Source organism: Malurus melanocephalus, unplaced genomic scaffold (assembly GCF_030028575.1).
Source record: "Malurus melanocephalus ecotype Western Australia unplaced genomic scaffold, MMel_1.1 scaffold_17, whole genome shotgun sequence".
NCBI classification, from domain to species: Eukaryota; Metazoa; Chordata; class Aves; order Passeriformes; family Maluridae; genus Malurus; species Malurus melanocephalus.
In genome coordinates, this window is record NW_026623249.1 from 1,013,587 (window position 1) to 1,038,275 (window position 24,689).

The 24,689-nt window shown below is 44.8% G+C and overlaps 1 protein-coding gene across 3 annotated transcripts in view; it reads right to left on the minus strand.

The window, feature by feature from the left end:
* NTN4 (netrin 4) overlaps positions 1–24,689 on the minus strand; it is a 48,341-nt gene that overhangs the window by 11,737 nt on the left and 11,915 nt on the right. For all 3 annotated transcript variants that reach the window (XM_057387121.1, XM_057387113.1, XM_057387105.1), the window contains 3 exons: positions 16,201–16,479; positions 6,644–6,770; positions 5,178–5,366 (listed from right to left, as the gene is read on the minus strand). In XM_057387121.1, the coding sequence (XP_057243104.1) occupies positions 5,178–5,366; positions 6,644–6,770; positions 16,201–16,479 (595 nt within the window). The remainder of the gene's footprint in view (positions 1–5,177; positions 5,367–6,643; positions 6,771–16,200; positions 16,480–24,689) is intronic.

The following is a 24,689-nucleotide window of genomic DNA, read 5'->3' on the forward strand; positions in this document are numbered from 1 at the left end:
AACRACCTTCCACRGCTTGGAGCTGTAAGAACTCTTCTCCTATGATGCTGGATGATAACTGTAATGAGTAGTCTGATCTATGTTAAACTTTCATTCCTGTCCCCTGTGTGTGTGGGAAAACATGGGGGGTGGAGAGGGACGACCTGAGAAAGAGACAGGTTCCTGGAAAGAATAACAGGTATCTTAAAATGTCCGTTTTTATTTTTCCCTATCTCTGTTCCTCTCCCCAGTGCAGTAGTATTCTTATTAGTTTTTAGTAATAAATCTATTTTGCAACTTAAGTTATTCAGCCTGTCTGACCATTTTCTGGACCATATACATATCTTTCTCWCAATTATGTTATGTTATCTGAAAGCCACAAATTTTAATGTTAATTGTGCTTTTGCTCTCCCTTTGGCCTCTCCAGTGGGGGCAGGGAGAAGGGAGAGAATGTCGTGGGTGCAGTGCTTTTGGCTTTTGGTCAAGTTCAAACGACATTTTTGGTGCTGTGACTCGGATTGGGAAAAATCAGGTTTAAACCCATGACAGATACATATAGCCAAATGCTCTCTTTTCTTACTAGATCAGGTGGGTATTTCTGGCATTCCTCAGGCCCTTCAGGGGAAATATCAAGCACTTAAGGCTCTTGTATTCTCCTCCAATCAATGAGAGAAACCCACTGCTCAGCAAGAGATTTGGCCCTGTTTTGGTCAGGTTTCAGSTGAATTTTACACACAGCCTTGTTGAGATTGGAGCTTTCATGTTTTAGACAATTCTTTTACACTAATATTTTTCTGATAGAAAATTTAAYATCGGTGGCAACACTATGGTGAAGCAAGAATATTAAATTTACAAAAGCTGTGATGAAAAGGAGAAGCAAACTCATAGGCAGTTACAAAGACAACTAAAAATGAGAATGTATTTGGCTATATTTTTTAATGAAAGTCACAAAGAAATGTGTTTTAAAGACTGATAATTTCTAGCAGGCCTGCATAGCCACTTCCATGGATCCCATCCTTCCTGGCTGCCCCATAATGAGGCATCAAGGTATCAATCTGCTTTCCAGCGGTGGCCTGCAGATTGAAGGTTTTTGCTCTCGGATCTTGGGTGAAGGCCCAAGATGACACTAAGTGGCAAATTTTCAGCATGGGAAATATTTGTGGTGGGCTACAGTGGGAACTTGCTGAGCAATCCGGACATAAAATGAAGCCCATCACTATGCACAAAGCATAGAAATGAGGCTCTAGAGCCCAAATGTGAACATGCTGTACCACATTTGAAAGAAATGCATGGAAGCAGGATGGAGTGCTCCCACACTATGGCAAGCRCAGGAAAAAAAAGACCGCAGGACTGATTATACAATGTTTGAATGCTGGAGCTACTGCTCCCTCAAGGGCAGCTGTGCTGTGCTGGTTTTAGACCCCATTTTCCTCCTTCCACACAATCTGCACCTCACTGTAGCACAGGTAGTAGGAGACCCATGTCCGGGAAGGTGAGAGGAGAAGCCGAGCAGCAGATAAAGCAGCTACAGACATTGCTGGATGGTATTTYGTTGTGGACACACAAGTGCAAAGTGTAAGGCTCTCACTGTGAGGCTTCTGCACAGCGCTTGTCTCGTGCTGGTGGCCACCTCATCAGAGAGGCTGGAGGTTTCCACGGCCAAGGGAGCTCTTGCAAGAGAAGGAATGGGGCAGCACCAGCCTTGGATCAAGAAAAACCTTCCACAAGCTTTCTTTGACCTTTTTGCTTTCTTTGTGATTTGTAAGCAGCATCACTAAAAATGCCAATTTACCAGCCTGTACTACACAGCAATATTCTGCATGTGACTTGCATGCMCATTATGAAATAACAGCAGCCAGTCCTGGTACTGCATGTGCTGACTGGGATGGAAAATCAGTGAGTGTGATGCCAGCAGAACTGAATTTCCCTGCCCTGGATTGGTGATACTGTTGTGATTTCTTCTGCTGCCAGCCAACCTTTGGAAATGACAAATATTTACTCTCAAAACCCTACAGCTGAACAGCAAAAGTAAGCTGGGCAATTATAAAACTCAGTTTTATTGTCTACATTTGTACTGTAGCTGAGGCTTAAAAGCTCATGAGGATGTAAAGAAAGACTCATAGGTATGGTGGGGGGAAAGAGTAATCAGATTGGTGTTTTAAACATCAGAACGTCTTATTTTATCAGCTACACACCTACTCCTGAGCAAATATTATGAGCACTCTTTGCCTACAAGAATCTTTAAAGTATTCTTAAAGATTATGGCTTAACAACTTCTTTATTTACTTTGACCTAGGTATTTTTAAATTTTCCATGGTTGAACAATAACGGTGTCTTGAGCCAGAAGCAAGCAGGCAATGCCATGGCCTTCCCAAGAAAGAATAATAGGGCTCCACGCACGTCCCTTGTTATTGCAGACCATGGCATGGTCCTTGGAAATGTTCCAGGCATAGGCTGTAATTGATCTTGTATAATTTAATTTAACAGTCATTAGTCATTGTCTACGGCCCTGCAGCTGCCACCTCTTCTGTGAGATGCCAGGTCCTTGGGTGCAGGGAGCAATCCTGGCAGCAGGAGACCAGAAGTGGAGAGGTGAAGGGGTCTTAGGGAGGAGGCATTTGTGAGGGTTTGAAAAGTCCAGAGAGAAATCATCTGTGACTTTGTAGTAACAGGGTCTCTGAAAAGAAAGCATTCAGATAATCCCTATGTTTGTGGAATTCAGTTTGTGCTAGGAAAAGTTGTCTTCCTCAGATACTTGAGGGAGCATCATGCTCCATAATTCATAAATGCAGAAAAAAAAAAGAGCAATGAAGTCGATGTACTTATTGCAGAAAGTAAATAAATGTAAACTTTTTCTCACTATACTCAAGAGTATCTTACAGTTCTTGTTAAATATATGTTACCTTTGGCTTTTAAATACCAGAGTTCATGAATACCTAGTGATCCATAAAGCTGGATTGTAGCATTAAATAGTAATGAAGGCACACACTTTTTTTTTTTTTTTTTAATGTGCAAAGTGGAGTGCCATGGGCCAGTGATTCAGAGGTGAATGCAGAAAGCCAAGAGAACCAAGCACTGGCATATGTCAACAAGAATACCCATTAATCATCTAATATCCACAGTTTCCTCTGGCTCAGAAAGGCTGAGAGAAACTTTTTAATCAAGAACCCTAGAATTTGGCTAACATATAGCTAATGACATGATGTACTGCCTGACTTCATTAGCAATGGTATAGCTTGCACACAAGCACATGCACACAGGGTTGGCAGCCTTCCCTTTGAAGGGAAGCAGCAATATGTCCTGAGACCTCTTGTTTCAATCTGGCTTTGCAAGGAAGAAGGCTCTGTGCTGGCCAGCCCAGGAAGTGCTGTTTGGCTTCCCCTTGGACCTTGCAAACAGCCACAGATTATGGACTGGGCATTTTGGCACAAGGATAAACCTAGAATGAGCCCCTTGTGAAACTCCATCCCCTCAATGGATGGAATGAGGTGACAAAGGAGATAGAGGACACTTTTACAGCTTCCAAGGTGAAGGTTGGTGTTTTCAGGTGTCCAGAAAACTGCAYTCAACTCAGTGCCAAAGCTTCACTTGTCTTCAGTGGCCTCGGAAAGGTGCATATTATTCCCTGAGGGGAGCTGGCACTGAAAGAATATCAGGAATCACAACCCTAGCAAAGGTAGCAGAACCACAGTACAAGGATTTTTCAGAGTTCCTTGCAGAATTTATTTCAGTCTTCTGTCCTGCGTTATCTACCAGGAGTCAATCCTACTAATTATTATTTTTTTTTAATCACCATGGATAAATCCATGACCTAGAAAAAACCATATAGCCTCTGCTTTGGGTCTAAATGCAAGACTTAAACCATTTTTTTTGCTAATGAGACTCCAAAACAAAATTTCATTGCCTAAGTTCTGGCTCTAATTGAGGAGGGAAAGCATCTGATGTTTCAGAGGAGACTTAGAACTTTGATGTATACAAGTAGGTAATGAACATTAAAAAATCATTAAATTCACTGTTTAAAACAAATAATGGTGTACATACTAGAGCAGTGAAATAATTATTTACAGAAGCAATGGAGAACTGTGGTCAATTCTGTTTCCATAAAGAGAACTAGGGCTGTAAAACAGGTGGCTCAGCTGTGTTGCTCCTTCTTGCAATGAGTGAAAGGTGGAGAGGAGGAGGACCTCTGCAATAGAGCGGTAGCATTGCTGGGAATCTCCCGAGGATGATATGCATCAAGGGGGGGTGGGAGAAAAGCCGTTGCTTCTCACCAGACCTCAAAGAACAAAGCGAAATCTCACACACCCTCCCAGCAAAGGGGGCAGCTTCCCACCGCAGAAGGGTTTTGTCTTCCCTTACATGCAGATACTTCTCCTTGAGAGGAGAGAGATGTGCTCAGTGTCTCCTCAAAAGACACAGGCATGGGTGTCAGCTAGATTTCTTTCCATCACTTATAAGGTCCCCCTCACAGTGAGTGAGGAGAAATGTGGTGAAGCCGGAGGGCGGTGCTAGGCTCAGAGAGGAGGGCATGTCTGCAACCCATATTTAGCTGACTAGGGTAATCTGCTCAGCATGATTTGGGGATCTGGAGTCCCCCATGGTGAGTCACCATCCTCACAGTGGTCCTTGGGGCATGTGGCTTCTGSATTGCTTCCTTGCTTTGGAAAGATTTAATTTCACATGTGCCTGACTCATTGCCCTTAGTCTTGCCTCCTTAGTGTCCCACTTTATGGAATTATGATAATTAACCTTATCACTTAACTTGTGTTCCTGTCTGTCCTTCCATCCCCACCTGCTGCTGCTGTGAACACAAACTGGTGGGTGATGCTACTTAGCGGCTGCACCCCTGCTGGCTGAGGAACCTGATTCTGATTGCAGCAATCACCAAACATGGAGAACATGCCACAAGAAAAGATGCAACTTTTCCTTTCCAAAAATAGCAATAGGAGAAAGCAAATGAATCATTTCTCTTCCCCTACCCTCAGGCTACAGGGATCATTAGGATAGATTTGTCAACAGCATCTGCAGACTTTCACCCTGCAAATATCACCACTTCTTTTTGCAAACAGTATCACAAAGGGAATTCAAAGAACTCGCTGTCCTTCACTGAAGCAGAAGATTGCTCCAAGGAGGGGCAAGAACATCTCACCTTTCATTTGGCATGTTCCTACTTGAGAAGTACAAGGTTGCTGACTTACGTTTGCAGGCGTCTGGGGCAGAGAAGGGCTTCCTGAGGTCACGGTAGAAGCCCAGCTTGCAGTGCTGGCAGTGCTGCCCTTCTGTGTTGTGCTGACAGTTGTCACAGACACCACCACTGCGATTGCCCGATGCCAGCCATGCATCCATGTCAAAGTGACAAGTGTCGGCATGCCCATTACACTTGCATGCTGAGACGAAGCCAAACGGAACAGAAAGACTCATTAAGGCAGTGAAAAATACTCATTTATAGAAAAGAGACATAAAAATTCAAAACATGTTTTGTAATGGGGATGACCTATGAACCTGTTATTCATTAAAATGCATGAAGTATCACTACATTTTCACCCGCACTTCCCAACCTCTGGAGATAACATTTAAGAAAATGTATTTTCTCTAACTCTTTTGTTTCCAATACAGGTTTTCCAGTACAAGCACAGCCACAGGTGGTCAGGCCAGAACAGAGAGTCCCACATCCACTGGTCCTGCTGAGGAAGGATCCTTCCCTCCCAGCTTTAGAAATCAGCAAGTCCCTGTGTAATGGCCATGAAGGTGCTGTCAGGATGTTACCTGCAGTTGATGGAGGAAAAGGCAGGTGGAGCAGAGTTGTGTGACAGAGGACAAGCATCCCCCTTACCCAGTGCTGACAGTGGAGGAAGTCTGCTTGCCCACATGACTGAACTCAGGGGTCAAGTGAAATCTATTCCAATGCTGCTGGTGCAAATAGGGATTCACTGTCATTCCCTCATACATACTGCAGTGAGTGTTACCATAGGCCACAAAGGCAGCCATATTACACGTGGATAGCATTGTAGCCAGGACAGGACGGCACTCAGCCTGCCTCCAAACTTTCCTGAGGTGGTGTGGTTAGTCCTCAGCACCCTTCTGGCTAGACTGCTGCTGTTACTAAAGCCCCATGACTTCTGCATTCCCCCTCTTCCAGCACTCACCCTAAGCATCCTCCCTGGCAGGAGGGCTAATCTTCAAACCTCCAGAGCCCATGGCTCCTCCATCCCTCAGTGCTTGGGGCTAAGCAGAGCCCGTGTCCAGCAGCAGAAAGCCATACCTCCTGCGAATATGTTTGTCAGTGGTGTCCATGGAGGGGACAAATCTGGCCAGTTGTCACCTCCAAGGTACTCTGGCAGGCTGCAGTCTGCCCACAACAGCAGACCATATCTCCAGGAGATGCACTTGTGTCCCAGAGAAAGGCCAAACCAACAGACATCATGGTCAGGTGAGGATTTCCAAGGGAGGGGTTGTGCAAACAGGGCTGTCCTGGCCACACAAACGTGATGATTGCTGGGCAGGGGTGTGGCAGCGGCTGTTCACTCACTGAGCTGCTTGGAAAGCACCTRCCCACCACCCCAGGATCGTCTGCCTCTTGGACACATGGCAGAAAGGCACACATGGAGAAAGCATTTTGCTCTGGCATAGGCTCTGGAGAAACTGTTCCTCACTGGCTACTTACACTGGCACTCTCTGGGGGCTCCGGTTTTGCCATYGGCAGCCTGCCAAGGCTGGTCATTGTAGAGCGGGGCGCAGTGCTGGCAGTGGGACCCTGCGGTGTTATGCTTGCACATGCATTTCCCGTGGACCTAGGAGGGGAAAGAGAGCAAGGATCACCCAGAGCAAAGGCCAGAGTCTCCAGGGCACAAGCAATGGCCCCACACAGGAAATAGCATGCCAACTAGATGCTACTGCATTGATTGGAAAGAGGGATGTAGCACGGTATCAGCCAAGGACAAATATTCTATAGTTACACTTTCAATTTGGTTAGTATGTGTAGATCTGCATATCATGGTATTATATAATCATACCTTTTTTTTTTTTTTTTGAGATCTAAAAGGGTCTTCAGCAGTTTCTAGAAGCAGCACCAATTTCCAGGAGAGACTGAAAAGAGCCAAGACTCAAAGCATCCTTGGGAAACACTGAAAAAACCTATTCCTTTTCCTCTCTCATAAACATGAACACACCTTTGAGTACTGCAGGAACGGCACCCATAATCTCAGCACCCAGCCCTCTCCAACACAAATAAATATTAGAAAAAAGAAAATCAACCCCTGAAACATAAATGTCTACTCATGCTAGGCACAATTTTTGCCCCACAAAGGAAGAATCAAGGATAGCACAAGGTCTGTGACTGACTATACTCAGACACGTTCATGACAGATAATTTAACAGCTAGACAGCCCAGTGTAAGGGGGAAATTAGAGATAAAAAGCCAGCACAGCACACTCGGTGCCAGCTGCCCTGTCAGTCGCTGGCATTACTCAACCTGTTGGCAAATGCAAAGAAAACAGGATGTAGCCAGAGGGCACGAGCAGCYCAGCAGTGCCTGTATGCAACAAAATCAAGCTCTGCAGCAGCATGTCTCTGCTGGCAAGGCTGAAGGCCCTGTCTTTTCCCATGAAGTGTGGCAGGTAGCTACCTACTGTAGCTATTTTGATATGTGCCTGTGCTTACAGCTTTACCCTGCTCCACATTTTCCTTTCAACTATGCGGTTCGGCTTCTCCGGCTGCTCAGTAACGAGCAACTGTCTGCCCTGCCAGCGTGGCCCTGTCCTCATGCCACAAGTTGGCCACAAAACCCATGGAGCTGCACCAGCTGCCGGCTGCTTTTGGCATYGAGAGGAACATAGGGTGGTTGGGGTGCCTGGTGATCCAGCCTGGAGCTGGGGCATGGCTTTAACTGCTGCTGGAAAATGCTGCCTTCTGCACTGTTTAACTCGCGGTTTTACAAGTGTGCAGCTCCTAACGGCATGACTTGCTGCTGAGGCTGCTACGGAAATGTTCCTGTGAAAAGCCTGAACAGTAAACAAAACAGAAGAGGACCTTGAACATGTTGTAAACAGCTCCTGCTTGTTACGTAGGTGCACACACCACACTACACACRCACACTCCTGGCTAATGCCGACTTCCATTTATAAATTTATAATGACTTCAGCTGCAATCTCACAGGAGTGAGATGTAACCAGTACAGATAAAACTTCAAAACTGACCTGGAAAGACCTTCAAAGACTTTYCAGCAGAAATGAAAATAGCAAGATCTTCCAGAAACTTTTTTAATTCATTCTTCCTTATTAAATGTCAGATCATCAAAAAATACGGAACAGCAACTGGGCTGTGTAAGCAATGGATAGGTACAGATGGAGTCAGAATGTACAAGCATCTAAGCTAAAGTAAAAATACCAAGCCTACATTCTTTTCTGTGCTCTCTAGCCTCATCACAGGTATTAGTTGGTCTCACAGCAGATACTGCTTGGTTTGTCTGGCTTATCATATTGATACAAGCTTAAATGTGTGCTAATGTTTGAAAACAATGAGAAGTAAATATAGAAAAGAAACAACAAATATGTGGAGGGAATTTTTAGTTCTCAAAATGTGTCTTGTGTTTTCATATTCTCATTTTTGCTACCACCCACAAAATGTTCTCCAAACTTCCAGAYGCCTCACTTTCCTAAATTACCATTATTTGATAATTTTTTCTCTCTCATATTTTTAAGGCAAGGTCTACATGCAACCCTACATTACAGAGTCACTTCACACACATTTAAAAGCATACACACCTGAATGCAAACAGAAAATGGCTAAAACTGTACTAGTCATCTTCCGATGGTTTTGATCGAGTCCTAACTCTTTGATGCCACTTTTGGTAGGAGTTTCTTGCAAGCCCTTTGGCCATTAAATGGTTAGGGCTAAACAGGTTGTACTAGCCTGAACCACACCTGTGGCCAGAGATCCTTCTTCACAGGACTGTCCCACCTGTTAGGGTAGAGGGATCCACCAGATACAGAACATACATGATCAGGAAGGGAAGGTGACCTGAAGGAGTCAGAGGGTGCCATGGTCAAAATCAGGTGRTCCTTTGGTGCTTTTGCAATCGTGATGCCAAAATGAGAAGGACATGTGAGAAGAGTTGCAAACAGAAATTGTCTCAGACATGGGGACACTTGGCATTACAGTGGGGATGTGTGCTCCCCCTTCCTGTGTCCATAGGCTGTAGTCTCACCCTCCAAATTTCTTCTTGCCAAAGCCACACAAAGAATCCGTGGGCACGCAATCAATCATCCAGCGGCTGCTCAGCATTAAAAATCCAAAAACTCATCTAAAACTCAGCAGCACCTCAGAAACCCTCAAAGGATTAAAGATCCTGAGACATCAGGAGAGAGCAAGGCAAAATTCCCCACCAAGGAGCATTCATGGCTCCTAAGAGTAACTGAATTTTCTGAAAGCCCAAGTACTGTGTAATAGAGCATGCTGCATTGCTGGAATAAAGGAAGGTGGGTGAAAATAAACAGAACAGGACAGGTATCCCAAGAACCAGCTGTGCCACCACTAATTTGGCATGCAGAGCTAGTAAGGAAACCACTGAACAGCTGAGTACCAACACATTAATATTGATCTGTATGTGAACCCTAAAGAAAGAGGTTGTATATAATTAAAAAACTGTTACAGCAATGCAAGGCTTGTGGGCTCTTATGCTGTGGTGAGGAGAGCTGCAAAAGTGCCAAACTGGAGATGCTGCAAATCAAGCCAGCTGGTGTTTATCCAGACAGGCTCAGAGGCAGAGCATGGCGAGACTCTCCTGGTATTGATTGCTTGTAAAGGTGCCATGCACTTGGGGGAAGGAAACCAATGGTCTGGCTGAAAAGCTTAAAAAATAACAGAATAGCACCATTCTGATGTCTGCGTAAAGACAAACACAGGACCAGCACTGGATGTATTTTCCTCCCCGTAGGCTTGGGCTCCCCAGCTGACTCAGTGGGTGCTGTCCAGCTGGATCAGGAGCATGTTCCCCATCCTTATCATAAGGGTGCCACTTTGCAGTTTCCTTTCCTCAGGGTTTATCACAATCATCAGCTGCTCCCTTCCAAGCGCAGATCCCGCTGTGTATCCCACACACCCTCTGCTCACCTGGGCAGGGCCTAGCACGGCTGTCCAGTAGCCCARCCTGCAACACATACTTTGTAAACCTGTGTCCTCCTGCTCGCTTCAGGRCTGAGAACTTGTAATCTCAGTGGAATTCACGTTTGGGTGAGCACCTGCGGAGGCATGGGATGCAATGTCCTGGCTGACCCCGCTTCTATATCAGAATATTTTATATTGGAACTACCCAGGCTCCAATCTTTGGCAGTAAGCTTTGGAAAAGGCAGTAGGTTTCCCAATTATGATGGTGCAGTGCCTTTACAGCACTGCTACTTAAATTGGGCTGAGAAAACTTTGCCTCTTCATGGTCCCCTCAGGTCTCACGGTGGCCCCAATCCCTCTCAGCCAGGCAGAGTGTGGGGTGCARACCCATTCATGAACAAACGAAACAGCTGAATGGGCAGTTAAATTGAGTGAGCAGAGGGAAATGGGGTCCTTAAGAGCTTCTCAGTGCAACCATTTAATTGGTATCTTCTTTTTCATATTCCTTTTTCACAGAAGTTTAGTGAAAAGTCAGGCCTAAGGTATTCAAAAACCCCACCTCAGGCTGATGTATTTATTCTCTTTGAATAGCATTATAATGATTACCCCCCATAACATCTCCACATTAAAAGGTCTCTCTGACCTAGCTTTACCCCATTGAAGAAAATATCCTCTTTCTTTAACATTATTCCAGCACGACAGCAAACACTTTTATGCATTGGAAACAACAAAGAAGGTGGATACTACCAAACCCTTTCTGGCAGCCCATAGGTAGACGTGGTCTATTTTAAGTTATAAAGAAATATAATGAGAGCTAGAAATAGGAGAAAGGACAGGAAGGGATAATATAAGGAGAAGTGGCAGGTGAAAACCAGCCAACAGACTGTCTATACTGGGTAAAATTAATGTTTGTAAGAGCTGTAGGAGGGCCTGCTGCAAGACTGCTCTGCCATGCAAATACCCTGTCATGCCACAGAGCAGCTGGGAGACRGGGTGAGAAACCAGCCCAGCAGCTCTGCTGAGACCCAAGGTAGACTGGGGAAATGATGTACCTGGCCTTCAGGATTTCTCCAGCATCTCAGGGCCTTTCTGAAGGCAGAATGTGATCCCCATGCATTGACAGGGGAGAGGACATATTTTCCTCCCTTTTCATTCACCTCTACTCATAGTTAACTGTCAGGCGTGCCCACCAGGGTCATTATGGAGCATCACTAAGTACACAAACACAATTCCCAGTATGTCTCACTCCTTTAAGCATTCACACGGCTCCTGACTCATTTAAGCAGCGAAGCCTTCTTATAGCATTTTTCATTTTGTCATGGGATCTTTATATCCCAGTTCACTTTCACACTGTTCCCCTTCTTAGCTTGACAGCCCTGTCACAACGTCAGTCATTAGAGGGCACAATGCAAACAGTGTTACCAAAGCTGCCTTCTGTAAGATAAATGAGCGACTGATTTCTCTATACAAAGACAGTTGCTAGGGCATGTTTCCTTCCAGAGCCTTTTGTTGCCAAATTATAACCTTCCAGCGCTTCCTTTCAGATTGCAAGTACATAGGGCATTTTTTGTAGTCGAATCCTATAAAATACTTTTCCCTATATTTATCATGTTCCAAAATATTGGGCAGTGACAAAGAATGCTGCACTGGGGGAAAAATGCTTCCAGTCACCTGTTATAAATTGATTTATATTGTAAGAACTCACCCACTATATGGAGTCTAGCACAAATGCACACTAAAAGAAAATCAATGTACCAAAGACCTGATAGCATAAACAGTCTAAGTAGCTGGGAGGGGCAACTGCTTTTAATAGAATTTCTTTTTTGGAACTGCCCAAACTGTATTTTTTTTTTTCTCTCTCTCTCTGTTTTTTTTTTTTTTCCCTAACTTTCATGGAAAATGGGCATGATACCAGCCTAGGCGAAAATGGTAGCATTCACACTGAGTCTCTAACCATAGCTTTTAAACCACATTGTGCTCAAACTGCTGTGCCAGTTTTAGAACCAATGCCTACCGGCAGCTGTCACCACGCAGGGAGGTATTCTTTTCCCAAAGCACCAGACAACCAAATTTATGCATGAGAAAATTCTCATATCCTATCTTGTTCTTGTGAAAGAATACAAAGCTTGTTGTCCAGGGTGTGGGGGCTGTGTGGTGGGTTTTTTTTTAATTCCTTGTACAATAGGCTTCTGTCAGCGTTACTCTGGAAGACCTTGAGTATCTTTTGATGTCAGTAGCGTGATAACARTTTATAACAGCCACTGGGTTGGCCTCATGGGAAGTGGGGGTGGGGGGAAACATTCACCCTGCCTAACTACACAGAAGTGCTTTAGCAGAGTATCTTAGTCCACCCAGGATCCCGACCTTCATAACTATGGAAGGAGCCTGGAGAGATCAGCGGTCTAACTTGCAGGAATCCACATTCAGGGAGGGCCAGGGAATCTCTGATATGGATGAACTCCAGCTCTCACCTTGAAACAGAACTGTATGGCCCAGGTGGGCCAAATTGGGCTTGCTTTCCCCATTTGGGAGTCCTAAATTGCAAGATCCTACTTATCTCTGGGCTTGCACAACACTGGATCTCTTCTTGCATGACACTTTCCATAGCTGAAAGCAAACCACAGGGGTGCTTTAGCTGGTAAGGGCCCAAGCATGTACTGCAAGGGTTCCACATGCAGAGGTACTGGCAAGGGGTGAGAAGATCCTGTGCCACAGATCAGAGCAAAAAACAGTCTTCTCATTAAGATCTGGAGGGATCTCCTATATATGTGAATTCATTTGTCTGCTTGTATGTGTGGTTTGCCCTGTAATGCAGCTCACAAAGTGATCGACTGCTTAGCATGGTATGGTGGGAGGTCTGTTTGTCCATGTATATCTTTTCCTGGGCATGCATTGGSCTGTTGCTAAGGAGATTTGGGTAGTGATCCTTTGAATAAATTTGGGAGAAGTAGAAATGACAGAAAGTGTATCAGTATCAACCTGCCACTTGTCTGTTATACACGAGTGTACAACAAAGGACAGTCAGGATGATATTAGCTATGAGGAGCAGCCCTTGCCCACCTTGGAAGACAGSCAGATCCTCTCTGTCATCTTCCTGGGGAGCTCATGGAAATATACCTTCCCCTAGAGCCAAAGTGCCACCTGTATACTCAGAATTCACACAAAGGCTGACATGGCATTTCTGATACTCAAACAATACCCAAGTTTCCTACACAAATTTCATTCTCTTTTAGGAGAAAGGGTAGGTGTGGGAATTGCCAGCAAGAAAGAAGCATCATGGAGAGTTTTGCAGCTWGATGGTAACAAGGGCACAGAAACACATTTCTGATCAGACTCTGTAAAGTTAAACTTTTCTTTGACCTGACTCAGATGGATTGCAGACAGAGGTCTCCCCATCGCAATGAATACAGCAAGAGCTACTTTTGCCGGGGTGGAAAGAGTCCCTCTTTGTGCATGAAGCTACCCTGTTTGCATCCCAGTGCCACACACTGAGGGTGTCCCAGGTCAGTATTACCTCATGGCCAAGTGGATTTCTAGCCTCACTTCAACCACTCATAACATTTACCTTCAAATCTGTCACATTTTCAACAGGCAATTGCTAAGATCTCAAGAAAAAAATATACCCATTGGGAGGAATCCTGCAGCAGCAAGCTGGGCCCATGTCCCAAGCTGAGCATCGTGGCCCCTYGGGTCAGGACCCTGCACCAAACCTGCCTGAGCAACAGCCCCCAGCATCCCCACAATTCCTGCACTATTTTGTCAGATCATCTCTGGGTGAGGTTGCTGAAATGCTTCTGGTCACTTTGTGAGACCTGGCTGGAACCAGTTGTGCCCAGAGCAGCCCAAGAGAAAAATAAACATATTATATATGGRTACACTGCTGGCCAAGGAGGGATTGAAAATAAGGATGCAGTTAGTATTTTAGCTGTTAGTTGAGAATAAGTGGGGGGCCAAGAAAACKTGCACATACATTTTTTTTAAAAGTTGGGGTTTTTTTAAAGAATCTTAAACTTGTTTAAATTTTGACGTTAACTCTCTAACTTAGGGAATATTCTTCAGGAGTGCTCTGTACTAAACAAGCGTAAAAACAGAGGCAGATTTTATAATCATATTGCAAAATTATACAGTGCTTCCCTACTTCTGTTTTCCTTGGTTTTACAGTGATGGTTCTGATAAAACCCTTGCTAGACAGGATTACATAAACAGTATACTCAAATCTCCATGTTCCTCCTGAATGACTGGCCATAATTCCACAGAATTATATTTTCTGTGAGTGTTGCAGGTGGAATGTATAAAAATGCTCCATCTCTGAAATCCTCTCTTCAGAAGTTTTCTGACTCTACCCCCTAAACAGCCAGACACTGCAATCTTTCATCCCTTTTCTGTTAATTCACGTGTGTGATGAATTCTTCCTATCACCTTGGAAATAATTCTCTYTTCCAGATTTCAAGCAATGCGCTGGCAAACCCAAGCCAGGTTTGCATGAGTTGGGTGCCACCGTAGTTCCCTAATAGCAGTAGCTTCATGCTGCAGGAGCCTGGCAGGGACTAGGCTCAGCCAAAACTGCTCCAGTTCTGTAATGCAGAAAGTGGTATTGGGAGAGGAAGCCTCTTACCACTCCTTGACCCTCCCTGCAAACCATGGGGTTCTGTCACCCCTACACGAGCACAACTCTCATGGGACATGCAGAATTAACTGTATGACACAACAAAATGAATCAGCCTCACTGCAGAAACGTCACCTTTGGGACTCCTGCCACCTAAACATTTGTAACTGGAGTTGAACTTCCCCCTTGGGGCCAGCGCAGGGGTTTGCTGCTATTTCTTGCTCTGTTTTCAGTGCAATTTTGGCATTTGCTTCCTTCCCACAGCACTGCCTGCTACCTGCATGCTATGGCTGCCACAGGCTGTGGCCRGACTGGAAGCCTGTTTGGCTGCAGGCTCTGTTACAACTCTCTCAGTGGTGCTTCAGGGCATGCTCCCATGCAATCCCACTGAAATAATCTGAGCAAACAGCTCCTTTCAAAGACTTTCRCTCAGGGGACATCTGTGGAAAGCAGAGGAGTGCTACTTGAAGCAGCCTCATCAGTCACAGTGCTGCACACTTTCAAACTGGTATATTTTTAAGATGTTGCAAGGCTAGCTCTATTAGAAGGGAAACATACTGTCTTCTTCGTGTCTGAGATATGTAATTCAAGTKAAGTGAGAGCTCCCCAAACAGCTGGACTCCTTACCTTGAGCAACAGCTTTCTTTTTTTTATGATCTTTCTAACATTAGAAAGTGCAATAGAGCTGTTTGGCTGCTCTGTCTTTCCCTACTCCTCCACCAGCAAAGCCAGGGCTTTCAGAGCCAGCCAAGATGGGCAGAAAGGACTAGATGTGCTGGGGGCAGCAAGAGTCCCTGGGCTGGCTGGGTGCAGGCATGACAGGCCACAGGCATCCAATGTGCTGGCCACTGCTGTGTCATCACCGCCCCTGTGAGTTAGTGGGACATGGGAGGACTGGAGTTTAGGTCTTGGTGGGTCCCTAGGGATTTGCGCTCAGAGCTCTTATGATGGGAGTCCCTTTGAAACCTGAGCACAGGGTTTTTATCCAGGGAAAGGTATTGCAAAGTACAATAGAAAGCCTGTGAGTGAGAGTCAAAATCCAGTTCTGTCCCCTTGGTTCAAGACCCAGCCCAATATCCTTGGATCCTCTAAAAGCAATGGCAGTTACATGATGCCTAGTACCTTCAGAGAAGTTCTCCTCTTACTTCATCATCAAAATGCCCTATATGTTTTACCTTTTGGATATTGTGTTATTGCAGTTAGCATTTAGGGGAAGACAAGTGTCAGCAATTTGATTATTTTCAAAGATTTACCTGAAATAAATAAATTACTGTGGAATACCTTTGAAAGATGAGAGTCCCACACCAAGACACAAATGAAGTTCAGTACTTCAGCCCCACATGGAGATCACCTCCTTTGTAAAGACCATTTCTTCTCACTGTGCTTGGAATCCAGGGCATCACGTGTCAAATGACGCATACTTGGACCTGTACCATACTCTATATTGTCCCTTACTGTTTTTAAAACTCTGCTTCCCTGCAGTGCAGACATTGTTGGGTGCATGTACATACCACATGGAAAACACCAGCTGCTTTGGTGGGCTTGAATCCAGCGACAGGGACGCAGTGGTCAGCATGGCCATTGCAGAAGCAGCTGCCCTTCACGATGAAGTCATAGATGGCRAAGTGCAGGGAAGGCGGGGGCTGTGGGGCCGGGCCGGCTGGGATGCAGGGACAGCCCTGTCGCTCCAACAGCCGCACCCGCAGGTTGGTGATCTTCAGCTGTGCCTGGGCTTCCACGCTGTAGGGGTCCTCTGCGGYGTAAGGTGGTGACAGGGCTCGGAAGATCACCTGGGCAAAGAAACAGCAGGTGAAGCAGGAAGGAAGCCCACCCCACTGTGGGCCATGGGGTAGAATGGCAATGACAGCATTCTCTGRGAGCAGGCACCAGGCTCTCATGATGCTCTTCCCCCTCCAGGAGGGGTGGCAGCAGCAAATCCACCTCCAACTCAATGTGCACAAGGTGATCCCTCATGATCCCTTATGTTCCTCTCCACGAGAAGTAGGACCTTATGGGTGTCATTTTGCCATTAACTTAATCCAGAGGTGGAAGTCCCTGCCATGTGGTGTGGCCAGCACAGGGACCAGCAGGCTGGCAGGTGATGCTCATGTGGGGGACTCTTCATTAACATTCCCTCTCCCAGAACGGGTGTAATTTTTAACAAATACAGCTCATATTTCCAAATATTTGGTTCCTATCAGTCCCAGGCTGTTTCCTAGTGGAAAAGTGAATAGGAGTGGCAATTAGTGACAGCAAGCTGATAATCAAGAAAACCGAGAAAAGAAGGAAAGAAAAGTGGGGGGCTTCCAAAGTTTAAACAAATACTTGTAATACATTCTTTATTTTAACTTCAGTCTGATTGAATAGGTAAATAAAGGCTCATGCTSAATATTGAGAGCACTAGATAAAAATAACCAATTTTCTTGAAAAGGTTTGTTTTAAAGTTTTTGGTCTAGCTGCCTACAATGAGAAATCAGAAACAGTATAGATTTCAAATGACAACCATTTTCATAAAACAACACATTTATGACACATGTATTAGTTACTGGCACATRCAACTTACAGTGACACTTTCTGAATAGTTAAATAGCACTTCACTGAACACCCACTGACAGCTTGATGAACTACAATAATTTGATCAAAACAGCATTTGATCAAATCACTTGAGTGTTTGAGGGTGTGATGCAGCCTAATGACTCAATGCACCACTTGCAGCAGTGGCTTAAAACCTCCTCAAACGAACCTGCTGCTCCACTGAAACCACCCCTGCCACCTGAAATGCTCGCTAGCTTCTTGCAGGCAGCAAGGAGTGTGCAGCAGCAAAAGCTAACCATCGTTTTTTGCCCAGTGAGAGGCAGGGCACAAACCTGCTGCTATCACTATCAGGGGTCACAGTCTCCTGCCTCTAAATCCACTCCTTCCAAAGAAAGCATCTGATATGCTTCAGCTGATGAAGGCTTCCCTTTTATTTGACCAGGATCCACAGATCCTGGAAATAATGACCACAGAGCTGCCAGCTGGCCTGCCTGCAGGCTTTGCCTACCAGCTGCTGCCTCCATCAGTCCCATCACTGCTGGCACTGCTCCTGCTTGGGACCTGGCTTTTCTCCAGAGCTGCCAGAATCCAGCCAGAGCAAGTTTTGTCTCGGTCTGGAAGGAGATTTAGCCCTTGTTTTGGAGCTGAAAGGCAGCAGCATGTTTTTGTGCACCCCGCCAGCCTGCCAAGCACTGTTGCCACTGGCATGCTGGAGCTGGGTGTTGCATGCTGGCAAACACATCATGGCTGCAGTTCTGCACTRCCATCCTGCAAACACTCCCTCCCAAAGGTATCTGAGCATCTTCTGCCAGAAAGACAGAGAGGGGAGAAGGTTAACTGGGAGAGGTGCTCAGAGGATAAGGCTGGTAAGCAGCATGCCTCTTGTGCAGAAGTGTTGAGTCTGATCAGGGGTACAGTAACACACTTCAAGAAAGGTCTTTTCCCCCCTCTCTTTCAGGGATATACAGAGTTTTTTTCTTCTTTCCTAAAATAAAGATATAAACCAGACAACAACAGAAAAACAAGTGAACCCCAACTATCAAGTTCTGCACGTCTCCCCAAGGCTTGTTATTTAGTCAAATAAATCAGTGCCATTCTGATTACATTTACYTGTTAGTGTTTTTGTGAACACAAGATGCTTTCAGACAGGGAAAGAAAATTCCTTGGGAAAAATCCAAACTGAAGACATTGATTTCCTTTTAGTGGAGTTGATAGAAAATGCTGGATCAAGAATTCTCAGTAAAAACTAGCATTTTGGGTTTCGTGCTATTACATAAATTGCGTCTCAGAGAATTCTTTGTTTGTCCTAATTCAGATGAGAGATGGGAAGAAAATATATTAATAGGAACAATTTATCCTAGATGGAGCTGCAGACTTTCCTTTTGTGTTTTCAGTTTTCCTTTTTTATCTATCCCTGTTTAATGCATGTGACTGATGTTTGTGGTTCTAGCAAAGACAATCACAGAAAGGAAATCAATAACCCCGAGTGCCTTTGCAGAGTTAAATCTTGTCTGTATGGAATTCAGGGGGAGTTATGCTGCTGATTCCAGTGGAGCCAGTATTCCTGCTCAGACCCTAAAATGCTACAAACATTTCTTTTTATGACTACATGAAAACAGTGATGCTAAACATGAGCCCTATCTTTAATTCCCAGAGGCTCCAGGCTTTTGGCTGCTCCTCCCTGGCTGTCCCATATTGCTCTGGCTGTGCCCAGCAGCCCTGGCCTTGGAGCTACATTGTACCCTGCAACTGTGTAACAGAGTGAGCCCGGTCTCAGYGCTGCCGGGCAGTAAACATCCTCATCCCTCCATCTCAGACACTGGCAGCTCACCTTTAATAAAATATTAACTGGTCATTGTAACATATAGGACATCATACAAACAGCAATTCTTGGCTCACACCCAGCAGATTCAGCTGGGATTCTACAAGCCCTCAAACACTGCATAATAAGGTCAAGGATGTGTTTCCCAGAAGGAATTCCCTGTTCAGTCATTACAATCATCAGTTTATTCCAGCTGGTCTCAGGAGTCCACATATCACTGGGGCCACACTGTTATGGTTTGCATCCTGTGCTTCCCAGCAATCCAGCCACACATATACACATGGGCAGTGCCAATTTCCTGCTTTTACCTCTTCTTGGGCTTTTCCACCCAATTGCCACACCAATTCAGGCACAGGGCTTCAGCATCCTCTCTACTCATGAACTAGTTTGCACAGCAGAAGTTTTTGCACCACTGGTTCTGCTGGCAACTCCCAGCTACTGCAGTCGGAGGTCTCCCCATCCAAAATATTTTTTTTTTTGTTATAGCATTGTAGGGAAAGGGTGCAGAAACAATTGGAGAAGAACACTTTGTCAACATGCACATGCATCTCATGATGTGGTTTTACAAGCCCATTGTCTTCCTGGTGCTGCTGGGTAGGACTTTGGTGCCACTGTCCAGCCAGGACTCTGCTGGACAGTGCTCCCCAGCCACTCTGCTGGCAGCAAGCTTCACCAGTAAGCACCTCATTGTGACCTCTGTCTTTCCCACTTCAGTCTGTCTCTGTGTATGAGGCCTACCAACAAAATATCAAACCTCAGCATTACAATGCTAGGTAGACAGTGCGACTTATGCAGTATTCAGCACCAAGTATGACTGAGCAAAGTGTGAGAAGCCTTGATCTGTACATGAGCAGTTATGAAATGTGTGCACTAATTCAGATGTTATATTTTGTAAAACAAGTTGAAAGTAATTCATTGAAGCCCCCCAGCATTTCTGTGCGTTCCATGCATTATTATAGCCTATCAGATAGATACTTTCCTTCCCGGTGTTGCTAGCTCATGATAAATCTTATGATATTTGGGATTCTTCTTAAATGCAGTCCCAGGACCTTAATCTTTATCTCAGCTTCTATTTAAAATTAAGTATCTAGCAATATCTCATATCTGAGCACAATGCTACAAGCTAGGAGGCAAATAGAACCACAAAGAAACAAAATATCTAGTGTTTGGGCTAATGTTCCTCCTGCCACCTGTGTAATGATGACATTGGATCCCAGGAGCTATAAAAGCAACCTCTGCATGAAGTAACATCAATTGAGGAGTGATTTAGAAGTTTAGGGATTTTTTTTTTTTTTTTTAGTGTGGTGGTCTCTCTACACAGCCGAATAGGAGCTGTAGTCTGTAATCTCTGAGTCAGGAATGCCACTGCTATGTCTCAAGAGGGTCACCTGACCCTCTTAGTGTGATGCCTGTTGGTGGCAGGAAGGAGCTCACTCCACTCCCAGGGGAGCAGGAGTGGATAAGCTGTCCCACAGTGCCTTGCACACACCATGAAGTAAAAATATTCTGCTCTTCAGCCAGACCACTGCAGCTGTTTGCAGTTTGATCACACCATTACATAGACAGCCTCTAACAAAATTCCACAGGATTTTCATTTCTTTCTGGGCTGTCATGAGCAACTCTTGCTCTGTTGATTATTTCACAAGTTTAAGTGGCAGAAGAAGCCCAAGTTCCTCACGATTCCAGAGATGCACTAATGTAGCCCTGTATATAAATAAAGCAGCAGCCATGGACATGGAGCACTCAAGTAAACACTTGCACCACAATGACCTTGATATATAAATACATAAAGTCCCTTTTCAAGAAGTACCCGAATATGTTCACATGCAAGAAGCAATGAAAGGACATCTGTATATATATCTTCACAGTGGGAAGGAAAATGCTAATGAATGATTCTGACAACAACAAAATAGGCTGTGAAGTCAAAGTTGCTGGAGGAAGTCAACAAAACCAGTGAAAGACTTGCCAGGAGCAAGAGTTTCTCAATGAGTCATGGGCCCAGCTTCACTGAATGCAGCTGCAAAGGTCCAGACCTTTGTCAAGATRCAAGTGTCCAGAACAATAAAGTGGCACCCTTTGGGATACAAATGCCCATGACATTGAAGAGAYATGGGTGATCCACAAAAAGCTTCCTCCTCATAGACCTTCAGAAAAAGACACAGTTACAGAGGCTTTGGACAGGGTCTTGCAGCTGCCATGCCTGTGCCTGTTCCCTGAGTCCCTGCACCTGCCCAGAGGGGCCATGGTCCAATCTCTACTGGCCTCAGCCAGGAAGGCATCAGGAGATGGCTCACAAAATGGCAACATCAATGAATTACAAACAGAGAGAATAAATGGATAGGAGACTCAAGAAGCATATACATATGGGAAGAAGCATATACATATGGGAACAAGCCAACAAAGAGAAATACAGCAGAAATAAAAGCGATAAACAAATTAAAAAAAAAATATAACCAAAGTTTTACTTGTAAATGAAAACTAGGGTGGTAACATGGCATGAAGTGAGGCGTGGTTTCTTTCTGAAAGAGATCAGTGAACTCTGCCTGGTATTATCTAACCTGGATGCATGAAAATGTGTCTATAAGTAGTCTACAATAACAACCTATCTATATTAGCAATTCATGTAATTAGCTCAGGGACATTTGATAAATTCAGTTCTGGTTTATTTGATTTTTGCTGGTAGATTTATTCCTTTCAATGCATTTTACAGTAAAAAAAAAGAAGAAAAATATATGAAAGGAGTAAAAGGAATCCAAAGTTTGTTGTTTTCTACAGATAGACAGCAAAAGTAATAAGGGATGTGCACCACTTTACAAAAGGGCATATGATGTCTAAGTAAGTGTTTATCAGAAAAGTTAAGGTCATTTGGGGTCTGCAGTGACTCTTGATATGTAGACACTAAATAAATGTGCTTAACTGGCCTGTATTCTGGGGCCCTGTGGAATCTCCAGGTTACTGGAAGTGATCTGATTTATTTAGTGCCTGGACAAGGCTCTGAAAATATAGTCAGCAAATGCAGTGGTGGAGCTCTGCCAGCATGTCGAGGACCTCAACCCTTTGCCTCCTGAAAAATTTTCCAACAAGCAGCTGAGGTTGGGCCCTGCTTGCCTGGTGCTGGGTCTGAGGTGAAAGAGAGCCCTTTTTGCTGACATCCTGGCTCTGGGATCCCCAGCTGTGTGTCCAGCACAGGCCTCAGCTGTCACTTCAAACCACAGCACAAGATGAGATGGTCCATGCTGTATCCACTGCATGGTACGCCTCTGCCATCCCCCAGCCACTGCCTGCCTGCACCAGTGCCCTGTGCTTCCCTCTACAGCTAGWCCAGCCCAGCCAACAGCCCAGGAGCTCTCCCGTAGGCGCTACGTAAAAGCAGCAACTGCTTTCATCCTTGGCTGGGCTTGTTCAGAGAAGCTTATTAGGGAAATTTTATTGTGGCAATTAAACTTTCCTGCTCAATAGATGTGAAATTTATAAGCAGTAAATTCTCACAGTAAACATTATGGAAAGCCCATAGGGAGCATTAAGATGGTTTGGAGAGATGTGTAATTGAAAATATTAATAATGATGCAATAAGCATGCCACTTATCAACCTGCCACAGTGTCTGCTTTCAACTTCCACCCAAGAAATGCATTAGGAGCAATAAGCTCATCACCACCACAAAAGTCTGATGGATGGAGCTGGATGTAAATTTAGCTGCACAAATGCAATGCCAGTCAGGTCTCCCCCTTCAAAGAGAGTGCTCTCACATCTCTTTCACACACCCCTACTTAGTCACCTCCAGTGCCACAGAAGAACCTTGGAGCTAACACTGTTCTGTGTTTGTCCACCTGTGCCTTCCCAGGAAAGTAATTAAACTTCTCACACCACAACATGTGCAGCAAAGACCATGGTGAGACTCTTATTGTACATGTGAGGATGGCTTGACTTTCAAGGTTTGCTGTGCCATGCAGCAAGGCTCAAGCCACAGCAATGAATCTAATTTGGTACCTCTGGGGAGAAGGGACGGTTCTACCTGCCCTGAAACCTTTGGGGACCTTTTTTTTTTTTCCTTTTTTTACAGTGGAGCTCCCTGGTTTAACAGGGGTCTCTCAGCTCTGCCAGTGCAGGAGCAGCTCAGGCACACCTACGGTCAGATACATGGTCCAAATATCAGACTTAGTGCTGGCAAYAACAACCAGTAGATTCCCTGCCCACTTGTCTTCTGAGAGACACAGATATTGTCAGGTAGCTTCTTTTGTCTCCCAGTTTCAGTATTGGGGGTGCAACTCTATGCTAGAATTTTATGGTCAGTATTTTAGTTTCTGGGGATTTTCTGCATCAGTGTGGTCAGTGTCTGCCAGGCTCTTTYTTGGAGGGGACAACTGCATCTGCAGAGGAGTTTACTGCATTCCTGTTTAGCACTCAATCAAGAGCCCCAAGCAACCATGACAGAAACACACTGTTTCTGTGTACCACCACCAGCAGTCCCTGGGCTCCTTGAGATGCTGGAGAATGGTGCTCCTGCAGCAACCTTAACAAGGCTGCTTCATATAATTTGACGTAAGACCGCATTTAGCCCATGCCTCCAGCCCTTCTGCAGTCTTTTACAGCACGTAAATCAAGGCAAGCTATGCAATCTTACAAAGACTTCAGGAGGAAAATCCAGCTATTTCCAATAATCAGCGCTTGCAAATTAATTTATACCAAGGTAACTTTTATCTTTTGGGAAACTCAAGGCATTCCTCTGCCACTGTCAAAAGCAAGAAGCTGTAGAGGAAGAACTACTCACATGCAGCAGCTAGCCAGCGAGGGGCTGGGAAAGGTACAAGGAGAGCTGCGCGAGAGCCTCGGGATTTCTCCAGGATCCTTGAAATCTCTGGTAATAATCAATCAGGTGAGAGTCATCTTCTAAGCCTCTCTTCAACATCCGACTGCACAATTTCATTAGATGAAAATGAAACACTGCTAGGTCATTCCTGTCTTTATGCTCTCAATGGTCACAAAAGTAATGTTTTTACCAGAAAAATCTCTCTACAGCTCAAAACTTCTGGATTTCTTCATTTCAGGTTAATAGTACTTCCCCAATAATTGATGATTAATTCCACAATGGCTCTATTTTGCCTAACCACTATTTTCCCTCATCAAACAGATATAAGYACTCAGTTTCTTGGCTCACAAAACCTTCCAGATGCATGATATCATTGGCTGTGAACTATCAAGGAAAACAATTATTGCCTTTTTCTCAATCTTCATAATCACCATTTCCAAGGCTGCACTAGCCCAGTTAGGAAAATGAACCAGCACACCCCATCTGATGATATGAAGTCCTTTGACCTGTCTGCGAGAAAGATGGTATTTAAATACCCTTCCCTCCAGCAATTCCCCACCTTTCCCTATCCCCACAAAGATTTATGTTCTCAGCCTTGGCCTGCTGGCAGTACCTGYTGTGCACATGGAAGACCAAAAAAAACCTGGAGCTACTTCCAAAATGCCAGACTAAGGACTGGACTTGCTTCTTCATTGGCAGGGCTGTACACAAAGCTGGCTTACTCCCCAGAGYTGCAGAATAACCTCTTTAACAGCTTCTCACAGCACAACACACAACTGCAAAAGCCTGAAAGGCAGCAGGTTAGTGTTTCAGTAACTGCAATGGTACTAAGGAT